The sequence below is a fragment of the Melospiza georgiana genome, chromosome 2 (genome assembly GCF_028018845.1).
Source record: "Melospiza georgiana isolate bMelGeo1 chromosome 2, bMelGeo1.pri, whole genome shotgun sequence".
NCBI classification, from domain to species: Eukaryota; Metazoa; Chordata; class Aves; order Passeriformes; family Passerellidae; genus Melospiza; species Melospiza georgiana.
In genome coordinates, this window is record NC_080431.1 from 102,136,148 (window position 1) to 102,160,069 (window position 23,922).

The 23,922-nt window shown below is 38.1% G+C and overlaps 3 protein-coding genes across 7 annotated transcripts in view; 2 read left to right on the top strand and 1 right to left on the bottom strand.

Moving 5' to 3' along the window:
• The window catches only part of LOC131097038 (ras-related protein Rab-9A), a 28,210-nt gene extending 25,654 nt beyond the window's left edge, over positions 1 to 2,556 (top strand). For 3 of the 4 annotated variants that reach the window (XM_058045719.1, XM_058045716.1, XM_058045717.1), the window contains one exon: positions 394 to 2,556. In XM_058045719.1, coding sequence (XP_057901702.1) covers positions 430 to 1,035 — 606 coding nt within the window. In that variant the 5' untranslated portion in view covers positions 394 to 429 and the 3' untranslated portion in view covers positions 1,036 to 2,556. The remainder of the gene's footprint in view (positions 1 to 393) is intronic. The other variant, XM_058045715.1, reaches the window with a different exon arrangement.
• A 2,500-nt stretch (positions 2,557 to 5,056) lies between these two features.
• Positions 5,057 to 10,882, bottom strand: TRAPPC2 (trafficking protein particle complex subunit 2). Its single transcript, XM_058044905.1, has 5 exons — positions 10,822 to 10,882; positions 9,913 to 10,023; positions 8,106 to 8,254; positions 7,301 to 7,382; positions 5,057 to 6,458 (listed from the first exon to the last, which is right to left on the bottom strand). Exons 2-5 carry the CDS (start codon positions 10,003 to 10,005, stop codon positions 6,360 to 6,362), a joined length of 423 nt encoding a protein of 140 aa, XP_057900888.1. The 5' UTR covers positions 10,006 to 10,023; positions 10,822 to 10,882; the 3' UTR covers positions 5,057 to 6,359.
• Positions 10,883 to 10,959: 77 nt separating this feature from the next.
• OFD1 (OFD1 centriole and centriolar satellite protein) overlaps positions 10,960 to 23,922 on the top strand; it is a 31,898-nt gene continuing 18,935 nt past the window's right edge. For both annotated transcript variants that reach the window (XM_058044896.1, XM_058044897.1), the window contains exons 1-10: positions 10,960 to 11,215; positions 13,081 to 13,281; positions 14,036 to 14,104; positions 14,190 to 14,217; positions 14,987 to 15,094; positions 15,794 to 15,930; positions 17,949 to 18,122; positions 20,045 to 20,151; positions 21,039 to 21,158; positions 23,492 to 23,565. In XM_058044896.1, coding sequence (XP_057900879.1) covers positions 11,120 to 11,215; positions 13,081 to 13,281; positions 14,036 to 14,104; positions 14,190 to 14,217; positions 14,987 to 15,094; positions 15,794 to 15,930; positions 17,949 to 18,122; positions 20,045 to 20,151; positions 21,039 to 21,158; positions 23,492 to 23,565 — 1,114 coding nt within the window. In that variant the 5' untranslated portion in view covers positions 10,960 to 11,119. The remainder of the gene's footprint in view (positions 11,216 to 13,080; positions 13,282 to 14,035; positions 14,105 to 14,189; positions 14,218 to 14,986; positions 15,095 to 15,793; positions 15,931 to 17,948; positions 18,123 to 20,044; positions 20,152 to 21,038; positions 21,159 to 23,491; positions 23,566 to 23,922) is intronic.

A 23,922-nucleotide genomic window follows, 5' to 3' on the forward strand; every position in this document is an offset into this window, starting at 1 on the left:
CTCTATAAAATTCTCTGCTTTTTTCCATTAACCTTTTCCAGTGAACATAAATTAATTGTAGCACTTGTTGAATGTGATGTGATACCCCTTCAGTACAAAGGAGGAGTGGTTTGAAGGATTTGGGGGTTTAAAATAGTTCTAAGTGACAGACCAGTAATTTATGCAGCATACTGCTTAGATGCAGACTGCAGTGTGTGGAAAAGACACCTCTTTAATTTGATATTCTTGAGTGGGTACTCTTACTGGCGTATAACTGCAGTTCACCTGTTTAGTGGAGTCTTGTTCATGAGACTTGATGTTGGTGGAATTTAAAACACATTCTAGATATTTATGTATGCAAAATTTGGTGCTCACAACTCTTTTCCTTTCTAATGATTTCCTTAATCTTTACAGGTCTAGGAAAACAGGAGGATCTTTTCCCGTAACAAAATGGCAACAAAATCATCACTCCTTAAAGTAATACTGCTGGGAGATGGTGGAGTTGGGAAGAGTTCCCTCATGAACAGATACGTCACCAACAAGTTCGACGCGCAGCTGTTTCATACCATAGGTGTGGAATTCCTAAATAAAGAGCTGGAGGTGGATGGACACTTTGTTACCATGCAGATATGGGACACGGCAGGTCAGGAACGCTTCAGGAGCTTGCGGACTCCTTTCTATAGAGGTTCTGACTGTTGCCTGCTAACCTTCAGCGTGGATGACTCTCAAAGCTTCCAAAACTTAAGTAACTGGAAGAAAGAATTCATTTATTATGCAGATGTGAAGGAGCCTGAAAGTTTTCCATTTGTGATACTGGGTAACAAAGTTGATATCGATGAAAGGCAAGTATCTACAGAGGAAGCCCAAGACTGGTGCAGGAATAATGGCAACTATCCCTATTTTGAAACCAGTGCAAAAGATGCCACTAATGTTGCAGCAGCCTTTGAAGAAGCTGTTAGAAGAGTTCTAGCCTCTGAAGATAGATCAGATCACTTTATTCAAACAGATACGGTAAACCTTCATCGGAAACCGAAGCCCAGCTCATCTTGTTGTTGACTTAAATTTCTTTTTGCCAAATTACTGTTGACTAGCTTGCTCTGTAAAGGAATGGGGAAGGTGTAGTAGATAGAATAACAAACGGATTTCACTCTAATATTAAAATTGTAATATTTTGCTGCTTTCATGGGGGAGAAAAAGAAAAATCTCCATTCATGAGTGACCCGTTATTGAATTAGTGATGCTTTCTGTTTAGGAAGACATCAAGGAAAAAATAATATAAGAATATAATTTGCCAACGTTATTCAAATGATAAATACTTTGAATATAATTAAAACTTGAAAGTTCTAGAAGCACTACTTTGGAGAAGCTGTTCTGGAATTCAGGCACAAAGATACTTTTGTATGTGTATATTTTTATGAAATTGGCATTCCAGTTTTGCTTCATTAGATGTCAGTTTCTTAACAATGCTAGATATTAAACTTCAGTCTCACTACATTCCTTTTGCTGTGAGTGGTACTTCATCTCTAATCTGGTTATTATAAGTTAATATAAATTACATCCAGGTCTTCTAATTGCCTAATGTTACTGTAATTTGTGTAAGTTTGTAAGTAGGAATTAAATTTCCTACGTATTTAATGTCCATTTTCTCCCATACATTAATCTGATGCTGCACTAATTTCTCCAGTGGTTTAATGCAAAATACCGATCATTTTTTAAATTAATGTGTGTCCTTGCCTTAAGTCCATTCTGGCATGTTTCTGATCAATAAGGTGAAAAATCTGAGTAACTGAAATATAACCATTTTTTGAAAAAGAAATGCTTTATTCAGTCAGCTTTAATAGCACTTGAAAGGATCCACATTGTGACAGTTTTTTAGGAAAACTTGTGTACAGCCTTAGAAGTTCCAAACTTCTTGTTTGTTACCCTGAGCTATGAATGTGTTTACCTGTAATATCTGCACTGTGATATTAAGGAATGGCAATACGTAGAGAACTCAGGAAGCTCTTGACTTACAGTAGATTTGACAGCTTTCAGCCCTAATACAGGTATATAACTATAGATAGTGTTTGAGCTGAATTTGATCATTATTAAAATTGCTATTTTAGGATATGGACTTGTACCTTTAAGAGATAATATCTTTTATATTACTGAATTAATTTCATAATTATGAACTGTATTTGTTGGACAGTATTTTGCTGTCAGGCAGACAAAACTTGCAGGTGTTTTTGAGGCTTTCAGCTGCAGTTTAAGTGGTAGAATACTTGTATGAGAAATGGTTATTGGCTCTCAGAGTAACCACTGTCCTTGCAGTAGCAAAATTGCTAGTGCAGTAGCAATTGCTTCCATTTGTAATTGACTGCTAACAGGCACACATGTGCACGTGGTCTGAGAGGAAGTCTGATGCTGCAGGACAGGCCATGTTATTGATTAAACAACTGCTTTCTGTACAGAAACGTTTTTGTTTCAATGGAAAAGTATTTCTTGAAGAGTACATTACCAGCAAGCACTTTATCTTAAAAGTATCTGCTCAATCTGTACCAGGTGTAATTATTTGGAAGTAAAGCTTGCAAAAACAAATCCTTGTTGCTCTTAGTACACTTTTCTGAATGTATTTATTCTTGCTTGACCTGTCCAGGACAACTTTAGTCTGCAGATCTGCTACTCCTGCTTAAAACTTCCATCTTTTTATCTTTTGTGCATTCCTAAGTCTGATTCATCATTGCAGTCCTGCATCTACACCAACAGAACTTTTTAAAGTTCAGTCCCTGAGCAGTTAAATATAGGTTGAACTGCTACTTATGTTTAATTTCTAGTCAATGAATGAAAAGATCTGTGAAGAAAATCTTAGCTAAATCCCTCTTAATCTTAGGATGAGAGAGCAAAAAGCTTTAGAAATTAAGATTGCTTGTGTTAGGGGCTACGAATCTAGTGACGTGAAATTGTTGTAAAAGCACTACCTTACTACTTAAAGCTTCCTTTAACATTCATTTTAGCAGAGATTAAGGTTGAAATAAAACAGGAACTGAAGATACTGTGACTAGAGTACTATAGGTACCATTCAAGTAAGATTGCTAAAAGGGAAAAATGAAGGATGAGAACCACTGTCATCTTTCTTCTGTGCAGGCATCTGTGTTTCCCCATCTGTCCCCTTTCCATTTCACATCATGGTTACCAAGCCTCCTTCTCAGAAGTAGGTTTAATAAAGTTAAAACATAATCCCATAGACGTGTATTACTCATGCCCTGGGAGCTGCTGTATCACAACTGCATACTCATCACAAAAGTGGCCAGTAAAGATAAACAGGCGTGGACATGCTTAGTAAATAAGACAGTATAGGAATTGGGCCAGGAATTGGTCTCAGAGGGAAACTACTTAGTGTCTACAGAATCCAAAATCTTTTGACAAGCACATATAGGTGACAGGTATAAAATCATAATGCTTAATAATAAACATTAATTTCTGTACTTTGTAAAAGCTAGGTTTCATTCCATATGGATGTAAGGTAGGCATTTGTGGCTTATGTTTCAATTCACTGATTTGTTTCAAGAGCTAACACACCTCAAATATTACAGTGTCCTGTTAGCAGTATGTGGAGCTCTGTAGATTGACAGAGCATACTGTGTAACATGTATGCAAAGTTCCAGGTGTCCTTTAAAATGAGGAAAAAGAACGACTGTGGGTTGGTGGGACTGCTGGAAGCTGTGCTTGTTAGAAAGCAGAATGGCAGGGGGCAGAAGCAGCCACCTGGGACAGCTGGCAGCTCGTGTCACAACAAACTGTATCAATGCTTACATAAGCTGCTTTAACAGCTGCCCCATACCTCATTTCTTCATTTAAGTCACCTGACAGGTTACCTAAACAGTAATAGAACCTTGTAGAAAGTGGAGTCTGAGTTGCATTTCCAGCCTGGCTTTACTAAGGTTGCCTCATGTTAGCTTGTGATAATGTTCTCATCTCCTTATGCTTGATTTTTGAATGACTTAGGGTAATTCTAATCCCTTTAACTCATAAACTTTTATTGCCTTTATTGCATAATGCAGATTATCTCTGGTTTTTTGTACTGCAACAGACTTTATTTTGAATTCTTATTCTTAAGCTCCTGAGAGGGGGTAGGAACATAATCCTTGCAAAGTCTTTTCACTGAGAAACTGTTCACTGAAGCATGCTGGAACTGCAGCCTTCAGGCCTAGAGCAGATTTGTGACTTTAGCTGACGACAAGATAATTTTCACCCATCACTTCAGCTAGTGGTGTTTCAGCTGAATGAGAAGTCACAAAGTAAAAGATAAACAAGTGTTTGTCCATGTACAGAGAACTTGGAGCTACCTCACCAAGGCCTTCAGGGTTCTGTCACAAGACAATGTCCCTGAACCACAAACTCTAGGACAAAGGTGATGAGTTAGGACATAATTCTTCCATTCCTGTGGCCAGTAACAGTCTGTTTTCATAAAGCCTCGGTGGACCTGAGTCTGCATTTCCCATCTAGAATTCCTATATTCCCAGGAAAGAGGGAAAGATGTAGGGGAGGCATAAGAACAGGCACCATTTGGCTAATTGCCTTCAGAAATCAGGCAAGAAAGAAAATGCTTTCATTTTTCTTAATGTCCTACTGCAGCAACAAATGCAATTGTAAAAATGTAGCTTCTAGAAGTGGTAGAAACTTCTTCATATTTGCCAAGCCTTTTAGCACAAGTCCTTCATATTTGCCAAGCCTTTTCTTCCTGCTAAGTATATGATTATTTAACTAAAGTACTTCCTCAGTGAATCTTAACTGTTAGTATTTTTCCAGATATCATACTACAGGGGAGGAGGCAGAAAATAACTGCAGCTCAGTGGCTCCTTATCACATGATCAAGAATGCTTTACCTCAAGTGTGTTTGTTATTTCCATGTATACAGAAAAAAAAAAGATTTATATAAAATTATGTGACATTATCAAAGTGCTGTACAGTGCAGTTTATATGCAAAAACATTGCAAAGACAGGTATTCCCATCTTCACTGGCCACCTCACCAGGTACTGTTACTGTGGTTATCTAGTTTTCTTCTAAATCACTTCAAGTATACTCAACAGGCATCCATTCTACAACATTTCATGTTTTATTTAAGGTAAATATGTTCTTTTTTCTCATGGAACATTTTACAGTGACAACTTAGCAGTAAGTGCAGAAGTGATGACTGACTATACACTTACAGCACATACAGATGTGGTCCCCTTAATTATACAGACTATGCAAAATACTTCTTAGAATAGCATGCCACTTCCTTTGGAAATTACTTTTCAGACTTTTTTGAAAAAAAAAGTACAAGATAGCTTATACAGATTCGCTGCAAAAAGAGAGAATACTTAAGATTGTAAACCCAAGCAAAGTATTCGGTACATATATGCCAAATGATCTTTTTAAAAATTACTGGTTTGGAATGATGTCAAGTTTTGCAAAATGGTTCCTAAAACATTTTACAATGGAATAGGAGCCAGACAGGTCAAATCATGCCTTTCTTGAAACCTCAACAAATATAGTTTCATGGTGCAAAGATCCTCCTCTAAATTTATTTACAAAAAGAAAGTTTCAGCAGTTGAAGAAATAATGGGAAAAAACCAGTGGGTTTAAACATTTCATTTGGGTTTTTTCCATGTGTGAATTAGAATTAATGTCAGGGCAGATCTGGCTCTTCTGGTCTATTTCATTCATTAATGCAACACTGCAGCTAAATGTGTATTGCACTAAATACATGGAAAGTTTGAAATGAGAGACTTTTAAACTCTAGGAGTTTTCCTCAAAATTTCTTGATGTACTGGAGACAGCTTTTTGATTTTCTATTTTTTATTGAGTACTTTATATACATACAATTACAGATCAATAAATAAAAGCTTGATTTACTACCAGAGTGTAATCTTAGTCTGGTTAGCCTGCAGAATGAGCTCTCTACTGAAAGAATACAACTAGGAAAGTTTATTATAAAATTAAGCACTTAAACCAAACAGTCAAGAGTTCCCTTTTGCTCATATTAAACCAGGTGATCAGTGACATCTTTTGCATTTAGGTCTCATTTCCTCCCACCCTGAGTCAGAGGCTTACACTTTGCATATGCATTAACACATAATGTCTCAGTTTCTTCTTTTGTACCTCTGCAGCCTCTGATAGTTTAAAACTTTATTTTCATATCACATAAAAGGAAACTTCTTGAGATACACCTTTTTTTAACCAGAGAAGCTTGGCTGTTCTTATCTAGATCAGCAAAAGAAAAAGCTGCTTCAGCATCCAATTAGTCAGTCTTCAGAAGATGAGTATAAAACATGCAGGGGACTAACCAGACGAAGTACAGTTCAAACAATCAGGAAAGTAGGGAAAAAGCACTCACGCAGGAGATTGGTTTATTTATTCAGCTTAAAAGGTGTTTCTTCCCAAGGAACTGGACTTTCCTTTCAAAGGCAGTGGACCGAATAGGAGTATTGAGTTCATAAAATGGATTCATTGCAAACTGGGGAAAGAAGAAAAGCACAGTAAGCACAATGCCCAGCCCTGAAAAATGTCACTTCAGGTGACATCTACCACTAGCTTTCAGCCTACTTAGTGTCACTAACAGCACAGACCTCCTAAACAGTCCTTGCTTTCCAGGCTCTCACATTCTCTCCATACATGTGCAGATCCATCCCATAGCACCAGCCCCTCAGAACAAACCCATCACACTGGTGGAAATGAGGATCATTTGAGTGCCTGTGGGAGGCTGAGATGGTGATGCTTCCCATGACTGTTTGCCATGACCCTGTGCAGTGGAAGTACCACCAGGACTTGGGAACAAGGGCTATGTGTTCTGAGAGCAAAGCTACCGGGCTCTGTGGAAGAGTGCTTTCATTATCATTATTAGTGACACCATACTACCACAAAATGCATCACAAGAAGCTGCCCCACAAGTTCTCTGTTGCCCAGGCCAGGTTGGATGGGGCTTTAACCAATCTGGTCTAGTGGAAGGTGTCCCTGCCCATGGCAAGGAAGTTGTAGATGGTTTCTGAGGTCCCTTCCTACCCAAACCATTCTAACCTATTCTACAAAAAAAAAAAAAAAAAAAAAAAAAAAAAAAAAAAAATCACTGGACTAAAGTGAAGAAGTCTGAAAGAGCACAGTTTATAACAATTTCAAAAAACCTATTCTGTTTAATGGAAAATACAGCTTTTGTGTCACACATTACCAGCTCTGGCTGATGTGGGCTGCACAGGTGCTTATATAGGCCCCCAAGAGAAAAAGTGATAATACAGCTGTGCCTGAGCACAAACAGCAGAACACACAAGTAGTGCAGCAAGACCACAAAAAATTATTTCTTACCTTTATATACAACTCATATACATCAGTAAAGAAGTTCTTGATTCCATCTTCTTGCCTTACATCATGAAGCATTATAAATCTCATATGTACAGTAATTAAGGAGAATGAAACTTTTACAAAGATAAGAGACATTATCCTGAGATAAGCATTTACACCTAATTCAACATATACCTCAAATGTTTAGCTGTACATGAAATAGCAGTGACTCATAGGAAGAAGCATTTAAAAAAGTAATTGAAGCAATAAAATTTGGAAAGCATTACCTTTATATTTTAACATCCCCCTATTTGAAAATAATCACCTCTCTGATCTGAAGTGCATCTCCCTGCACTTCAGCCATGTACCCCTGAAGTTAAAATGTCATTCAATGTTACTTGCTATGTGAAACAAATGTTTCTCAATAAACAGTTCCAGGACTACCTGTACACAGTATCAAGCCTCAGCACTGCATTTCCACCCCTGGAGTGACTGACACCAAGCATGTGCACTGTCACTTCTCCTCTCCAGCACAGTCAAAGGGGTGGGAACAGAGATCATACATACAAGCTTGCTTAGAGCCTCTCATACCTCTTTACTCCATGTACCACATTTCATTATGCTATTTTGGCTCCTACAAAGGTAAAAATCCACTTTTCCAATTGTTCCCAGCTGCTGTGCCTCCCAATACAGTTCTTCCTGAAGCTGATGACTCTAACGATAATGGTGAATAGCCAGAGAAATCTGTTCCAAACTCACTTTATCTAACTTACCTCTTTCTGGGGAAGGGGTTTTCTTACATAAATATAAGGAAAGAGAATAGGGAAGGATATGTCCAGCTGTGACAAAAGCAGAAACAAACCATTCATTAAACTTGTCCACAGTCTTCAAGTACATGTTGTTAGAAAGCCACATGTTCTCATCTACGAGGTCAAGAGCAGCATGGGCAATGAACTGGTTGAGGTGTCGATGATCATCCTGGTGCATTTCCAGAACACAGCAGAGCAGGAATTCAGTGCAAGGAATGAAATACAAACAGTCATTTGCTCCAGTTGCTACAGATCCAACGTTCAAGTTACAGAATGTTACATTTACCCTGCTTTTCTGTTACATGTGCCATCCTGTAATTAAATGAAACTAGCATATGTTTTCATGATATTTGGTTTGAAGGGAGAAAAAAGGTTGTAATAAAAAGATATCACAAACCCAGTCCTGAGAGCAACAAAATCAGTAAAGCCTGTATTATGTCTCAGGAACAAACTCAAGCATGAATTCTTTTGTTTACTGATGGGCAAACTCCCACTGCTAACTTATTCCACAATATAGGCCCTCATATGTCTTTTTCTCTTCTTTCCAGACATCTGTTTTTGTGATATTTACATAGCACACATAAAATGTAGCATTTTCTGGACTGTAACATTTCAGTCAAATTTGGCAGAAATTGACCCATAGGTTACAATGTATAAGAACTGGGGGACAGATGCAGAAAGCAGAAATACAGAGGGCAGGTCTGCTGATAAAATAATCTAAAGATTCTGTTTTTCTTATTTGTTTACCTAAAACCAGGATTGTTTTATTTGGTTTGGGGTCTTTTTTTCCTGCAACTAGTATTCAATATGTGCCTGCAGATGTAAACTGCATCCCTTCCTACAATAAACATGAGATCACAGTGTTTGGCCTGTGTACTTTGTAGGCAATCTAGAACACCAGAGGACATCTGCCGAGAAGAGATACAGGATAAAACCACACTGGAAGCTTTTATCAGACTGGAAGAATAAGCAGTTTTGTACTGTTTCTCAAAGTAACAGGATGCTGTTACTGCCACTCTCACCTCTCAGGTTTTCCCTGCAATCAGCTTTTACACATCCTCACACAAAGTCTAGTCTGAGTAGCCTTATTTATGATCTTTTATGGGACATTAATTCAAAATACAGATGATGCCATACAATCAGTGACATCATATGCTTCCATTTTTGGATACACCCTCAGATATACACACTTTTATTCTGAAATCTATTTTTTCTTTGATGTAACTCCACTTACAGATAGATTTGTTCTTTTCCCACTGGAAACAATACTTATTGAGTAGTATTGCATTTATCACATTTTCAAAGTCTTTATTTATCAATAAAAGTTTTTAGCTTTCCTTAATTGAAAGCAAATATGACTAATGAAGATGATTAAAAAATTAGGTATTTTACAGCATAAAGAATAAAGTAAGAAAAATTTGAAAGCTCTAGTCACTCCTTTATCTTATTACTGTAATATAAATGTCTTAAAAGTAAGTGGCATTAAACAATGAACAGCTATTATAAAACCTCTGCACACTAAGAGAAATTACGAAAGCAAAACTAAGATATATATTCTATAACATACAGCAAACTAAGATATATATTCTGTAACATACAGCAGGGAATATATAAGAAAGCTGTGCTTCGTGAAGAACTAGCATAATCTGGCAAAGATATTTTAAGAGACTTGAGAACTTGAGTTCTACTCCCTATGACAAAATTTCTGTTTAATATAAACCCCAGAAAACAGTAGATACTTCTTTTAACAACAATGCTGGTCATGCTTCTAATACACTGTAAAATTATAAAAGAATCACAGGAGTGTCACAGGGGGAAAAAACACACCTTTGACTCTACTTTTCCAGGAGGCAGAAATTCCATTTCAAATATGGGATTATCATGGTGACCAACTATCACGAAGTAGAAACTTCCAGACATTCTTCAAAACAATGCTCCCTACAAGAAAAGACAAAAATGCTGAGGGGTCTATATACAAACTCTCAATCCATGTAGAAGAGCTCCTAAAAGTCAGCCAATGTGCTCCCATCCATATTTACCAGAGGCTAAAGAGAGATAAACATTTAAGTATGCACATCAAGAGGATGGAGCCGAGCTCTTCTTGGTGCAGCCACCCACCAGGATGAGAAACAAGGGGCAGGAACTGATTCCCGGGAAGTTCCACCTGGACACGAGGAACAACTTATTGCTGTCCGTGTGACTGAGCACTGGAACAGCCTGTCCAGAACGCCTGGAGTTACTCTAAAACCGTCTGGACACAATTCTGTGCCCTGTGCTCCAGACCGGCCCTGTTTGAGCAGGCTGCGCCAGATGCCCGTGCTCCCTCCCAAGCTGACAGATTCTGGGGCAGCCGGAGAATATCCTTGGGAAGGGGACCTGGAAGTGAACCCAGGTACCTAAACCGACTGCTGCCCTGCTCACCGATGATTCACCCCCGGGAGCCCCCGGTCACAGCGATCCCAGGCCACAGCACCCGGCTCCTCGCCTGTCCCTCCCGGGCCCTGCTCAGAGGTAGCAGAAGGGGAAGGGCGGCAGGCGGGCGGGCGGCGCCTCCTCCCCGGGACAATTCCACGGCTCCATCCCCGGGCCCTCCAGAGGTGCCCGGAAAGGCCGACCCGTCCCGCCGCCCCCCGGGGGAAGGCCCGGACCCCGCGGGGCTGCCGTCCCCAGGGGAGCAGCGGCACACGGGGAGAGGGAGCCCCAGCCCGCAGGGTCCGGCCCGGGCCCGCCGCCTACCCTGCGCCGCGGCCCGTCCGCCCGCCCGCGGCCCCGGAAGCGCCGCGCTGCTCCCGCCCCATCCGGCGCCACCGTGACGCCTCAGCGGCCGCCGCGCCGCGCCCGAGCGGCCCTGCCCTGCCCGGCCCCGCTCCCGGCCCCGCTCCCGGCCCCGGCGCCCTCCCGTGGGTAGCGGGCGGCTGCCCGGGAAAGCCCGAGCGGGCCGAGGGGAGGCGGCGAGAGCGCTCGGCGTCTCGCTGGCTGTGGGTCTCGCTGCGAGTCAGTAGTGGCCCTTTTTGTTTCGGTGTTGTAGGGCACGATGGCATCGGTTGAAAGGGAAACACTGTCCCAGGAGGAGCTCCGGAAAAGGCTGTATCAGACTTTTAAGAGCCGAGGCGTGCTGGACACACTTAAGGTGTGCTTTGTTTTCAGCAGGTGCTGCCTGTGGTCCTCTGTGCTGCTTTAAGACAGCCCTAAAAGCCGTGCCGAGTACAAGCGTCTCGCTCTCTCCACCAAGTATTGTTTTGCCACAACTTAATTATTATTTGGGGAGGGGTGGGGTGTGTTGTGTTTGGGGGTTTTCCCCCCATTTGCGAGGTTCTCCCTAAACAGAATGGCCTTTCATTATGCCTTGGCCTCGGAGTGTTTTTCCGAGGAAGGTTAAAAGCATAATTTAAGTCTTTGGAAATACCCATACTTGAAAAAAGAAATCAGGCACGGGAGAGAACAATAAATTAGAATATAAAATAGGAAAGAATCTCTCAGGTTACAGGGTGTGTTTATTACCTATGATAATTAAGCATGTTATATGAATAATACAGGACGTGCTTATTACCTATGATAATTAAGTATGCTATATGAATAATATTTCTAAAATACTACAATCCTGTTTTAAAACTATTTGAGCTGTTTTGTCCTTGTGTGCTTGTTCAGGAGAATGTATAGGGAAAAAATCAAGATCAATATTTCAAAAATATGATTGATAATCCAATAGCTAAGAATTTGCTGTTCAGGACAGTTTGTTTCTGCATTACTGACTTCCATACCAAGCTTGCAATGCTTGAACCATTTCTTGCTCAACTTAACTAATATTCTACCACATTACTTCATGTTTAAGTTCAATTTTTTGCTTTAACTTGTCTAGAAGGTTATTTCTGCCTTCCTTTTCTGTACTAGGGATAAGGATTTAGCCCTGTGCTTTCCACCTTCACTTTGCCACAAGATGTAGAAGAGATCGCTGTTCCTGGTTGTTTTTGAGACAACATTATGTCTGTTAAAGTTGCTTGAGACTGAACAAGTCCAGAAATTAATATGGAAAAGAGTTTTTTTAGTTGAGTTTGAAAGTTGGATTCAGGGATCCTTTCCAACTCAGAATATTCTGTAGTTCTGTAATTTTGTTGTCAGCCTAATTTCTCTTGAAAACCATGCTAAAATATCAGGCTTGTCTGATGATCCAGCTTTGTTCAGTTGTGGTAATTATTTTGTCACATTTTTGGTAACACACTGCCTCTTTATTCAGCTGTGTCACTGTTGCATACCTGCTTTTGAAAGTTTAAACACTATTTGTGCCATGATTTTTTCTTATAAACAATTTGTATAAACAATTTGTATAAACAATTTGAATAACTGTATAATGAAAATAATTCTTTCTTCCTTTCATGGAAGGGAGATCTGATTTTAGGTTACTTTTCCCCCTCTATTGTAACTTACAGAATACAAATAAATAATTTTAAAATGCCATTTAGTTATTATTAGTGCCTCTAGGTCTCTTTAGTTAGTGCTCTTTTGCTTCCCTACAAAATAATTTATATTAAAGACATTGAACTTTTTTGTTTATTTTGCCATCTACTTTTGTGATGGCATGAGCAGCTTCTTGGAATGAGACTCAAAAGAGGACCAGTGAGGGTTCCAAGAACACCTGAGATGGAGGCCACATCAGGAAGGCTTTATTTAAGCCAAAGGGAAGGAAAACAGGAGAGCAGGGATCTGAAAATGATGATACAAGAGTGGGAATATGTGAGCTCTTGACTGGGAACTTCTTTTTAGTTCTATGTTTGGTACATTTTGAGGGAAAATCAGAGTTCATTGTATCCACCATTAGAGGGTTTTGAAGAAGGGCAGGGTGTTCATAGTGCACTTCCAGATTTTCCCAAAATTAGTCTGCCCTCTTCTGTTTGTAGGTTGGATAAGTAAAATGAGGCTCCCTGTGGATTTTGAAAAATTAAAAATCTCATTGAATCACATGTAAACTGATAATACAATGTTTTTTTTCTGTATTAGACACACCTCCGAAACCAGCTAATCCATGAACTAATGCACCCAATTCTGAGTGGAGAGCTTCAGCCACAGATGGTTCCAAGTGAAGACAGTTCACTTTTGATCACTGCTTCCAACAGTTTGGTGGCAGATCATCTAGAGAGATGTGGCTACGAGTATTCACTTTCTGTTTTCTTTCCAGAAAGTGGATTAGAGAAGAGCAAGGTAAGTTCAATATTTTGCCTATTCCATGATATCTAGGAGCTTTGTTCTCTGGAGGTTGTCATATTCTAACAATTGAAAAGATCATTTTTTGTGATAGGAAATAAAAATATTTTTAAAACTTCTGATCATCTCCACAAAACATTCTGTCATTCAGAGTCATTTTCATGAATACTTAAAACTGGCAGTAAGCTAGTGGTGCTGTTCTGGCTGTGTGGCAGAGCACTGGGGAACTGAACCTGATAAAAGTGTGTTTGGCCATTCAATTCCCTGAAAATGTGGTTCCTGGTCATTTCAAGCTGTTCTAACTACAAAGTGTGGCTGAAAAGTGCAGTCCTTGCCTTGCCTTTGCTTCTCTGCAAGTGTGTGATAGAGTGAAGTTGTTTCGAACTGAAAATTAGTTTTTTGACCTGGAGAGTAGTTAATTATTATTTGGGTTAGTGAGCTCATGTGATTTGGATGATAAATCAAGAAAACAGACAAGGAAAGTAGCGAGCACATGTTGACAGAGGGGAGGGAACAAAACTCTCTTTTCACAGCTTCAGCTGATGATGAAGCTACATGCTGGCTGCTGTACGTCTGAAGTAGTGAAGATAAGTAAATGTAGAGCAGCAGGCCTCTGAAAATTATTTTACGGGAAGTAAATAGATAATTAACAAATGGAAAACATTTACAACTATGAAATAGTGCCATTTGCTTACTTGAAATTATTTTAAATTTGTTAACCTTTTCCAACTGATGTTTATTTTCCCCAAAGCTGTGGACTGTGCAAGATCTCCTCCAATTAATGAGGATCAATCCAGAATCCAGTCTTTACAAATCACTGGTAAAGTTATTTTGATTTTGAAAATAAGCTTAAATTACAGTGGTGATGAAAATAGACTGGCTAAAACTTTTTTTCTTTCTTACAGACTTCAGGAACTCGGAAGGAAAATAAAGGTACAAAATATTTGCATGCAGTGCAGACAGAGATAATTGTGTTAGCTTAATTTTTATTAAGATGTAAGCAATAAAAAGACAGATTTCTTAAATGTGTGTTGGTATGCAGTAATTTGTATTTAGTTGGATTTTGAAACTTGCAGTACACCAGGATGATTAATGTTATATTTCAGGATTATCCAACTCATATTTGTGGATTAACTGTTGACATTTACTTATAAAATACATGATTTGTACATTAGAAATATGAGAAAAATCTGTAATCAGGTATTACATATAATGCTCTTTGGAGGCTTTTCATACTAACTTTGGAAAACTCAGGTTTTGGGTTGTCTTTATAACACTGTATTAGCCTGCAGAATATACTTCAAAAACTAGTTACAGATTTAATTGATTTTCCATTGCATTATATAAGAACTAATTCTTATATGGCATAACAAAACCTAGCTATGCTGTATAACCTAAAGGAGCTTGATTTTGAAAACCCCCTGTTGCCTAAAGGCCTCATAATTAAGTACTAATAATCTTCACTCTCAACTGACCTGGAAATCAAGAGACATGGATGGGAGGAAAAGTTGCAAAGGACAGCTTTTTCTGACTGAGATGGACTGGATTATGTTTATAATAAAAACATAATTGTTCACTAGTATTGATTTTTACTGAAATAGTTGTTCTTTCTGTAAATCAAATAGGTTTTCTTGTACATTGAAAATTGCTTTGTTAATTACAAATCTGATTTACTAATTACTAATCTGTTGGATCTTGCTAGGTTTCCTTATGCGGATTTTAATTGGACTTACTGAACATCATCTAAACAGGGGAACTCACAGCACAGAAACTCAGACCACCTCAGTGCCTCCTTACAGAGAGTCTCTTGGTAAGTGCAAACAGGTCTCCCCAGATATTTTCATACTGGTATGTGGTATGGCTTTATATATATTGCATGAATGGTATTACTTTGTTATTTACTCAAATGCAACCTAAAGTTGCAATGAGTAAAGGTCATGTCTGTTACTAGAACATAGGATTTCTAAAATTTCTTAAAATAAGGCAAAGTCAGAATAGGATTTTTTAAAAATCACTCTTGTGTTTCCTTAGGCATTTAGCTAAGACCTATGACAAATGGACTGGAAATGTTATGTGTTGGAATATGTTCTGGAGAACAGAATTGTAAACGTGTGCCCTCTTTCTGTGAGCAAGTTAGGCATAGATTGGGAGTTCTTGAATGTATAATATGCATGCTCTTATTAATATATTAATGCAGAAAAGCTAAAGGTTGCCCAATTAATATATAATACAAAAAAGCTACAAGATGCATACAAAAGGAAATTCTTGTCCATCCATGGTAAAGAAGATGAATGACTATGTAATACCACAAATAGTGCCTAAACAGCCTATATAAATAAAGCAGATAAATGGCATTTCTGTGCTGCCTCTGCTTTTGTGCAGAGTGTTTCTAGGATAGTGCTGCTTGAATAAGCTGAGGAATGTCCTGCAGAGTGAGGTTCCTGCAGTCTTGGTAAGGTAGCTGCAGTGAATGCTTTTAAATTATGATGGATGTGTTGCTTTTTTATAGCTGAGAAGCTTCAGCTGATTGATGAACAGTTTGCAGACTCCTATCCTCAGCATCAGAAATATGAATCTTTAGAAGTAAAACTTAATGAATACAGAAAAGAAATAGAGAAGCAGCTTCAAGAAGAAATGCATCAAAAGGTATAACTCTGGTTTATGAATTTGAGGGAGACATTTGTTAATTTTTACTTTACACATTGCAAATTTTTCATACTTAAGGCAAATTGGAAAAATCTAATACAACAAGCACAGAAGGCTAAATTAATACAATATCTGTGGTTAATTTGATGATATAACATATATATTTTTCATCCCTCTTTTTTGTTAAATGTGCACCGAATGTTAAGCTTTGTATTCTGATGTTAATTTGTAACATAACATTTACTTACTCTGATTTTCTTAATTTGGTAAATTTTATCTGCTATTGATTATTTAGTTTTATGGAGAAATGTTTATACCATAATTTTCATTTTCCTTCTCAGTTAATATTTTGATGCTTGAGTTTCTGTATGGTGCATAGCAACTGAGAGGTGTGAATTGCTGTTGTGTAGCTTGACAGATAATTAATTTTTAATACTGATGAGAATTTGCATTCTATTTCAAAACATTGCACAGAAACACTAAAGTCGTGACAGTATTATGAATAATTTCTAACTTATTTTCTTCCTGTAACTGAAGACAGCTCTTTTAGAGAATTTTCCATCATTTTGGAAATAAGATTAAAGTTTTGTCACATAATCCTTTGATAATCCTTGTCTGAAAAATGGAGCAGAGGGAATATACTGTATTTTATTATTTATTTAAATACATTTATTTAAATAATCTTTTTCTGTTTCCATAAATTTCGGTCAAGATCATCTGTTTATTTAGGAAGAAAAAAAGTAAGTCAACTGTATTTCATTTCAATATATTTTTCATTAATTTCTGTCACAATCACTGGGATGTGAAGATGATAATCTGATAATGAGAATTCTTCCACACAGTTTTAGAGGCACTCAGTGTAGTCGTCATTTATTTAGCCAGACAAGTAGAAAGATGGAGAGTTAAACCTCCATTTACCATCATTCTTCATTTAGCCTTTATTCCCCAACTGCCTCTGTCTTTTGTAGTATGTAAAACGTGTTAATTGGTGTGTTAAGTTTGTATCAGTTTATGCAAACCAGTTGTAACAAAGGAGATGGGAATCTCTTCTACATTCAATTAACTTTACATTAATTCATTGGCAACATGATGTGAATTACTGTAAGACATTTCTAATCAAATTGCTATATATACAAGTGATGCTATATTGTCTCACTATTTCTTTAATTTTTCACAAAATTTATGCCCACAGACCCGAGTTGCTTGATCAGACATTTGTACTGTGCCTTTTCCACTCTTTAATCCTTTCTCACAATTTTTCTGTCATTCTCTTTTGATTTTTTTGCTCAGTTTTTCCTCACATTTTTTGTCTTGTATGCTTGCTTTCGATTTTTTTTCCAAATTTTTCTTGTAATTCTTTATAATCCCATTTGTTCTCCCATATATTGTCCTTCACACGCTGTATGGAGTCGTGTTCCCAATGATTGTTCTGTGAAGTTGCAAGATTTGTACTCTCCTGTTTGTGGGTGTTTACCTTTTTTCAATTGTGCTTAGAAGTCAGTGAATTGGGACTTCTCTTTTTGTAATCCTCTTTAGATGAAGTTGCATGTTCTGCATTTTTTTGCATTTCTGGCGCTTCTTTTGTGTCCAGGTGAATTACTGTGGCTTCTGAGCAATTCAGGGTGTGGGTCTGTTTCTGCCATTTCTTGAATCACTAGTCAGAAGTGGTTCTTTAGGAAAGGGACAAGAATAAAGACAGCATCAGAAGAGGAGTAAAAGACTGTGGCCATTCCTTGGTTCCAAGCAGAGTATCACTCCTGCAGTGCTTTTTTCTTCATAGGCTTCTGTTGTGCTCTTGTCTAAAGCTGATAGTTTTGTGTAAGATCTGCTTTGGGATAAACACATAAAAACCATGTGAGATGTGCAGATAGTATGTGCTGCTAAGATTTTTCTATCATGGTAATTATTTATTATCAATTTATCGTTTCCTAACATGAATTTCAGGGTGAAATTTGGAATTGTCTTTTTTGATTTGAAGATGGCCCTATTTAACCCTCTCTTCCTCCTTTATGTAAAAGCTTCAACATTTTAAAGAAGTTGAAATAGCAAAGATTAAAATGGAGGAGAAAGTGCAGACCCAGAAAGAAATCTCTGAGCTGCGCCATGAGTTAGAGAGGACGCATCAAGCAAAGTCTGAAGCCTTGATTTCTCGTGAAAAGAATGCTATTGAGAGGCTTCAAAAGCAACAAGAGGTAAAGTTCCAAATATTTTTTTCCTAATCTATTGCAAACTGATTCAGTGAGTTGGTTAGACTGTTCTTTTATCTTTGGGAGATTTACCTTCAGATCTTACTTGGCTGATTAGGGAAAACTTAGAATTCACATTTGTTCTTATAAATAGGGGAATGCATTTAGCAACTGCAAGAATGAGTATGGTTAAACATCTAAGTAGAGGTGGCTGGAAAAGGAACAGTTCTGCAAGCTGGGATCTAAATGTAATAAATAGTTTTAAATCTGTTTCAATAATTTTTCTGAATTCAGATCACTGGGGTTTTTTTTCACAGAAAGTTGAACATAGCTTTTAGTTACACTCTTAAGTTCTTCTAGCTGCTCAGAAGCCTCTAACCTAAATGGAATAAATAGCTCATATGGTACAGATATGATGTTTCTGTTTGGTTTTATATATTGAATGTTATGAATAGCCACCATCTTTACTGTAAGCTAGCATCTCATTTCATTTTTTTGAACACTTTTGTGTTGATGAGTTACTCCTCTGGGCTGTTAACTCTTGGTGTTTTGCCAGGGTAGTAACTGTTACTACAGCACACAATAATTTGTATGTAGTTCTCAACTGCTTATCCCAGTCTCAGGCTGTTACTTCTGAGTTTTTGAAAGAATAGTTTGTTTGCTCTTCTGTTGCCTGTTTGCCTTACCACCTCCCTGCTATCTGCAGTAGACCTTCATATCCAAATAATATTTATCCACAAATGCTAACTGTATTTTTGCTTTGGTGTGGTGGCATTATGGTTTTGTTTGTCTCTTTTTCCCCCTGAGAACATGGGGTATTGGTTAACAAAGCAGTTGTGCAGGTCTCTATATACATTACTATAATATTAAATATTTTATCACCATGCCATGAATTTATTTCATGGTTATGTATTTGAAGCTGACAAGAAAACATCTATGTTATGCTATCAGTCTTCTTCTGTGAGCATGAAATTAATTCAGTAATTAAAAAAAAACCTACTAATGATTAGATCAATGTATCTGTCAAGTATTTTGTATAAATATTTGATTTCTCTTGTCAGCCTCTGCACTCACTGAGAGCTTTGTTTCAATTCCCTGGGGATTCTTTTAACAGAGTTCAGGTATATTTACATTAAAGATGTCAGGTCATTTAACCCTTCACTATAATGACTTTAGGTCTAGGAAATGTGGCTTGAAAAACTGGTTTACTTTTTGTACCAGGAGCAGCAGCTAAATCTGTCAGCACTGTTCAAATGCACATGGCTTTCAAAGTTGATATAAGGGTCCATATGGCAAAACCACAGTTTTCTTCTTAGACTTTTTTTTTTGGGGTTTTGAGAGAAGTAATGTCTTTTGTGCTTAAGGGCAAAAAACCCCATTTTTACTAATAGGGAGATATGTGGGTTTTGGTGTTAATATGTTCAGCACTTGGAGAATCCCTTTTACAATTTTTTATGAATCCTGTAAATTAAACTGCAAAAATTGAAAGGCTGTTGGTTTACTCAGTTTTGCTCTTAAGTCATGTTTTATCAGTGGGTTTTCAACTACAGCTTTGTGAAGAACATACAAAACTTGTTTATTAAAAAAAAAGTCAAGTGTTTGAACATGTTTATCCTGCAATTAAAAAAAAAAAAATTTACTTTTACCTAAGTTTTTATCAGTGCTATTTCTTAAAGGAAGACTGTTTATGGGTAGTCAGAAGTGACTCCATCTAAAACATTTTTACTCTGAGTGAAAGTAGAAAGGGAATTTAAAAAAGATACTTCAGATTTATTCCAGATGTTATTTCATGTAATGTCTATATAAATAGTATTTATGGGAGTAAGATCAGTCAGTCCCCGAAGAAGATCCTTTAAAGTTTGAGTGTGTTAGACAGTAAATGAAGTTTTACAGTGAAGCAAAACTAAGGATGATGTTTTGTGGTGCAGATAGAAGCAAAGGAAGTGTATGCTCAGAGACAAAGTCTATTGAAAGATATTGAAGCCATAAGGACCAGGGAGGCAGAACTGAAGCAAAGGATGGAGGCATTTGAAATGTAAGTTGCTAAAGGATATTTACAATGTGTGGATGCGTACAATGCTAAATGATGCTTCTGCAAAACTTGCCTTAAGATGTTTCTGCTTCTGTGATGTTGATATAGATAATACATCCCAGAATTTTACATTTTTAGCAGTATTGTATACTGTCTCTATTAGCAGGGATGCCCCATACAAAAAGATGTTTCTGGTTTTTTCTATTTTGCCTCATCCAACCAAAACAGTTCAGCATTACTTTGCAGGCAAGGAACCAGATGTTTACTTCAAGTGCTTAAATTAAAAAAATCAAACCCCCAAACAACACAGTATGTAACCCTAACACTCATAAGATCTACACATGAATATTTTGCCTATTAGTCCTATGTTTTGGGATTGATTTTTTTTTAATTATTTGTCCTTAGCAAGATCTGTTTTCTTTAGTTAAATAAAAAAGAAGTAACTAATCAATTTTTGGCCAAACTTTCAGTGCTACTTAATGTTGTTACTTTATCATCTGGTTTTCATAGTGAAAAGAGTATCCTGCTAACAAAATCTTGGGGTTTTTTATCCACCCAGCAGAGGGTGCTGATAGAATAGCATGCTCAGCTATTCAGCTCTTTCCTCTGAAGTGTGTTTGCTGTGGGAAACTGAGCCAGGGTTAACCCGGGATAGCTGCATAATTGATTGCTACTGAATTTTAAATAGGGCAATTTAGTTTTGTCACATCACCATGTTCTTAATGAACTGCAGTGGCAGTCTGATGGTGATTTCAAATTGCAACAGTATTCCAAACAAGGCATGTTGCCCTTTGATGTCTATAACTGTTAGTTTGAAAAAGAAACAGAATCCCAGACTAAAGCTTTGACTTTATAACTGGTCATTGTCTGTATATTTCTGGGTATTTCAGCACCCAGAAAGTTCAGGAGGAGAAAAATAAAGCTATAGAAGATGCACTTCGGCGTCGTGAGGTTGCTGTGAAGAACATAGAGGAGACATACGACCAAAAGCTGAAGACAGAGCTCTTAAAGTAATTTTTTTTGTCTCTAATAGGACACATAATATTTCCTATGAAAACAGAGTCATAAATTCTATAGGATGTATTTAGAAAAGCATAGCAAAGCAAGGACTTTGAAAATGTGCACTTATGTTTTTTGTTTTAGTGAGATTGAATCTTTTGCATTACTGCTTAGCTATTTGCTAGTAAGTTTACTGTAGAAAAGAATTCTCTTTTGGTTATTGATTATATTGTTGCTGTAGTTTAAATTCTGTGTCAGTATCTGGAAAAGAGATCTGACATTAGCTTGTATATTTAGACAAGAGGATCTGAAGCAGTTACTTCCTTTCACCACAGTTAAAAGAAGTGAGCTTTTTATGATTGCAGAAGAGGCATGAAGGGGAAATCAGCATTAAAGAGATGTTACAAGTTTCTTAGAAAAGGGGTGAGAGGCATACTAGTCCATTGTACAGACAGACTGGCTCTTACCTTTGCCCCTACCCAGTTCTGAAGAGGGATTCTGTGATATAGATCTCTCTCTTATTGGTTACCCTGTGTCTGAACCTGGTCTTAAGGAATTGGCAGTCATCGGTGGCTTCTTGTGGGGTGTTGCAGTGGGTATGTCCTAACTTTGCTATAGCACTTCCTTGTGGTACCTTGGTCACTTGAAGGGTTCCTCGATATTTCAATGCAGACAAGAGCTCTTGGATGTTGTGAACCTGTCTCAGGCTGTTAAAGCAAGCAACTGATGAATCATTACTTTTATTGCAAGCCAGTATTATCTGTGTTTTAAGGTCTTTAAATTAAAGAGCAAAGATGTTGATAGTAGGTTTCGGTAAAAATAATCCCTTGGCATTTGATGATTTTGTTAGAAACCGGTGAATGCAACTAATTGACTCACCTTACAGCTAGTTACAAATAGTGGTTGCAAAGTCCTTTCAGTACATGAGGAGAAGCATAGCATTTTAAGGATAAACTGCTGCTTTGCTTATTTTATCTACATACAAAATATTTTAAGGCATGCTGCAGGTGCCTAGAAATACAAAATCCGTGTCCCTTTGACCCAAATCATTGATGAAAAGTATTAAAGACTACTGTTTCTTATACAGAAGTAGTGATGCTTGCTAGCAAATCAATCTTTTCATTTTTGCAGTAAACATTAAATGCCATATTTGGGAGAAGGATCTGAGTGGTCTGGACGACTTTGCAGAAATGCAGGAGGATGGATTTGTCTATATCTGAAACCATTTATAATTATGTCCTGGTCATGTAGAATGCTGAGCTTTCTTAGCTCCTCTAAATTCCAGTTCAGTGGAATGGCACTGTTGGAGAACTAGTGGGCTATGAATGGTGGTGTACCTGGGCAGTGCTCAGAGTCTGGCTGCTGACTGGTGGTGTGCACAGAATCCCTGGGGCCAGTTCTGGGGCCCTTACTGTCCAACACCTTCCTCTGCATATGGGCACAGGGCATCCTCAGCTTTGAACATGACCCTTAATTAAGAGGAATCATTTCTACAATGAGTGACAGAGTTTCAGTTCAGGCAGATTTTGACAAAGTTGGGAATTGTGCCAGTGCAAATCTTAGGAATTTTAACAAAGAAAATGGCAAAGCTCAGTGCTTGGGGCAGAATAGCCCTGTGAGGTTGTATAAATGGAGAGAATAGTTGACTGAGGAGCTGCATTTCTGAAGAGGAGGTGGATGATTTACAGTGAATGCCAGGTTGATTATGAGCCAGCAGCATGCTCTGACAAATAAGGCAAAACAGTATGATGGGTAAGATTAGAAGCAGCATGGCCAGCAGACTGAGGGAACTTATTGTCCCTTGAAAGGTACTGGGGATACCATGCTGGGAATGCCATGCCCAGGTTTGGGCTCCCCAGTTCAAAAAGGTCGTGAAGAAACTGGAAAACTTGGTAAAGTCTGCCAGGGTAGTCCATTTGAGTTGGACTCCCAAATGTGACCTCTGAGTTCATATGGAAGGGGCTGGAAGTTGTGGCTTGGGAGACTTAGCTTGGACATAAGGAGGAAATCTATAAGGAGAGTAATGCAGCACTGCTACAGATCATCCAGGGAGATGGTGGATAAAACCCTTGAAAACCCTTTAAGGTTTTCAAGACTTGGCTAGGAAGAGCCACATCTGCCCTGCTGTACAGGTGGCAGTAGTCTGGCTTTTTGAGGAGGTGGTGGAATGAGATGATTGGCAGGGCCCTTTACAACCCTTTTGGTGGCTCTGTGATAGTTAATTTTGTTAATAAGTAATTGTGGGATTATAGTTTAATTTGGTGAAGAATGGAGTTAACGCAAAATGCCCATGCCATGTGTGCACACATATCCTTTGGGAGTACATAATCTTTTTTGTTTCTAGATACCAGCTTGAATTAAAAGAAGAACACATAGCCAGAACCAATAAAGTTACTGAAGATGAGAAAAGAAATAAAGGTAACCTGTCTGAGATTGATAAAGTGCCTGTTTATCTCTAGAGCTGTCATATACCAAACCACTACTGTTCCTGAGCAGTCCTGATGTTCAGGAACATCAGTATAAGGGACAGAAGAGCCATCAGAACAGGTGACATTCAGCAACAGTGGCATTTCAGCAACTTGTTGCTGTTCAGAATGCACTGGGAATCATAAACTGCTGCTTTTGCACCGAGGCTGCAAAGCATTCCTGGTTTTTCAGTGTCCCATTTCCTTTGGAAGTCCTACTGGCTCATTCAGGCTTTAACTGGACGCTGGCACAGTTGCCAGTTTCTACATCTATTGTGCACAAAATGTTTAATTGGAGCTTGTGGAAGAG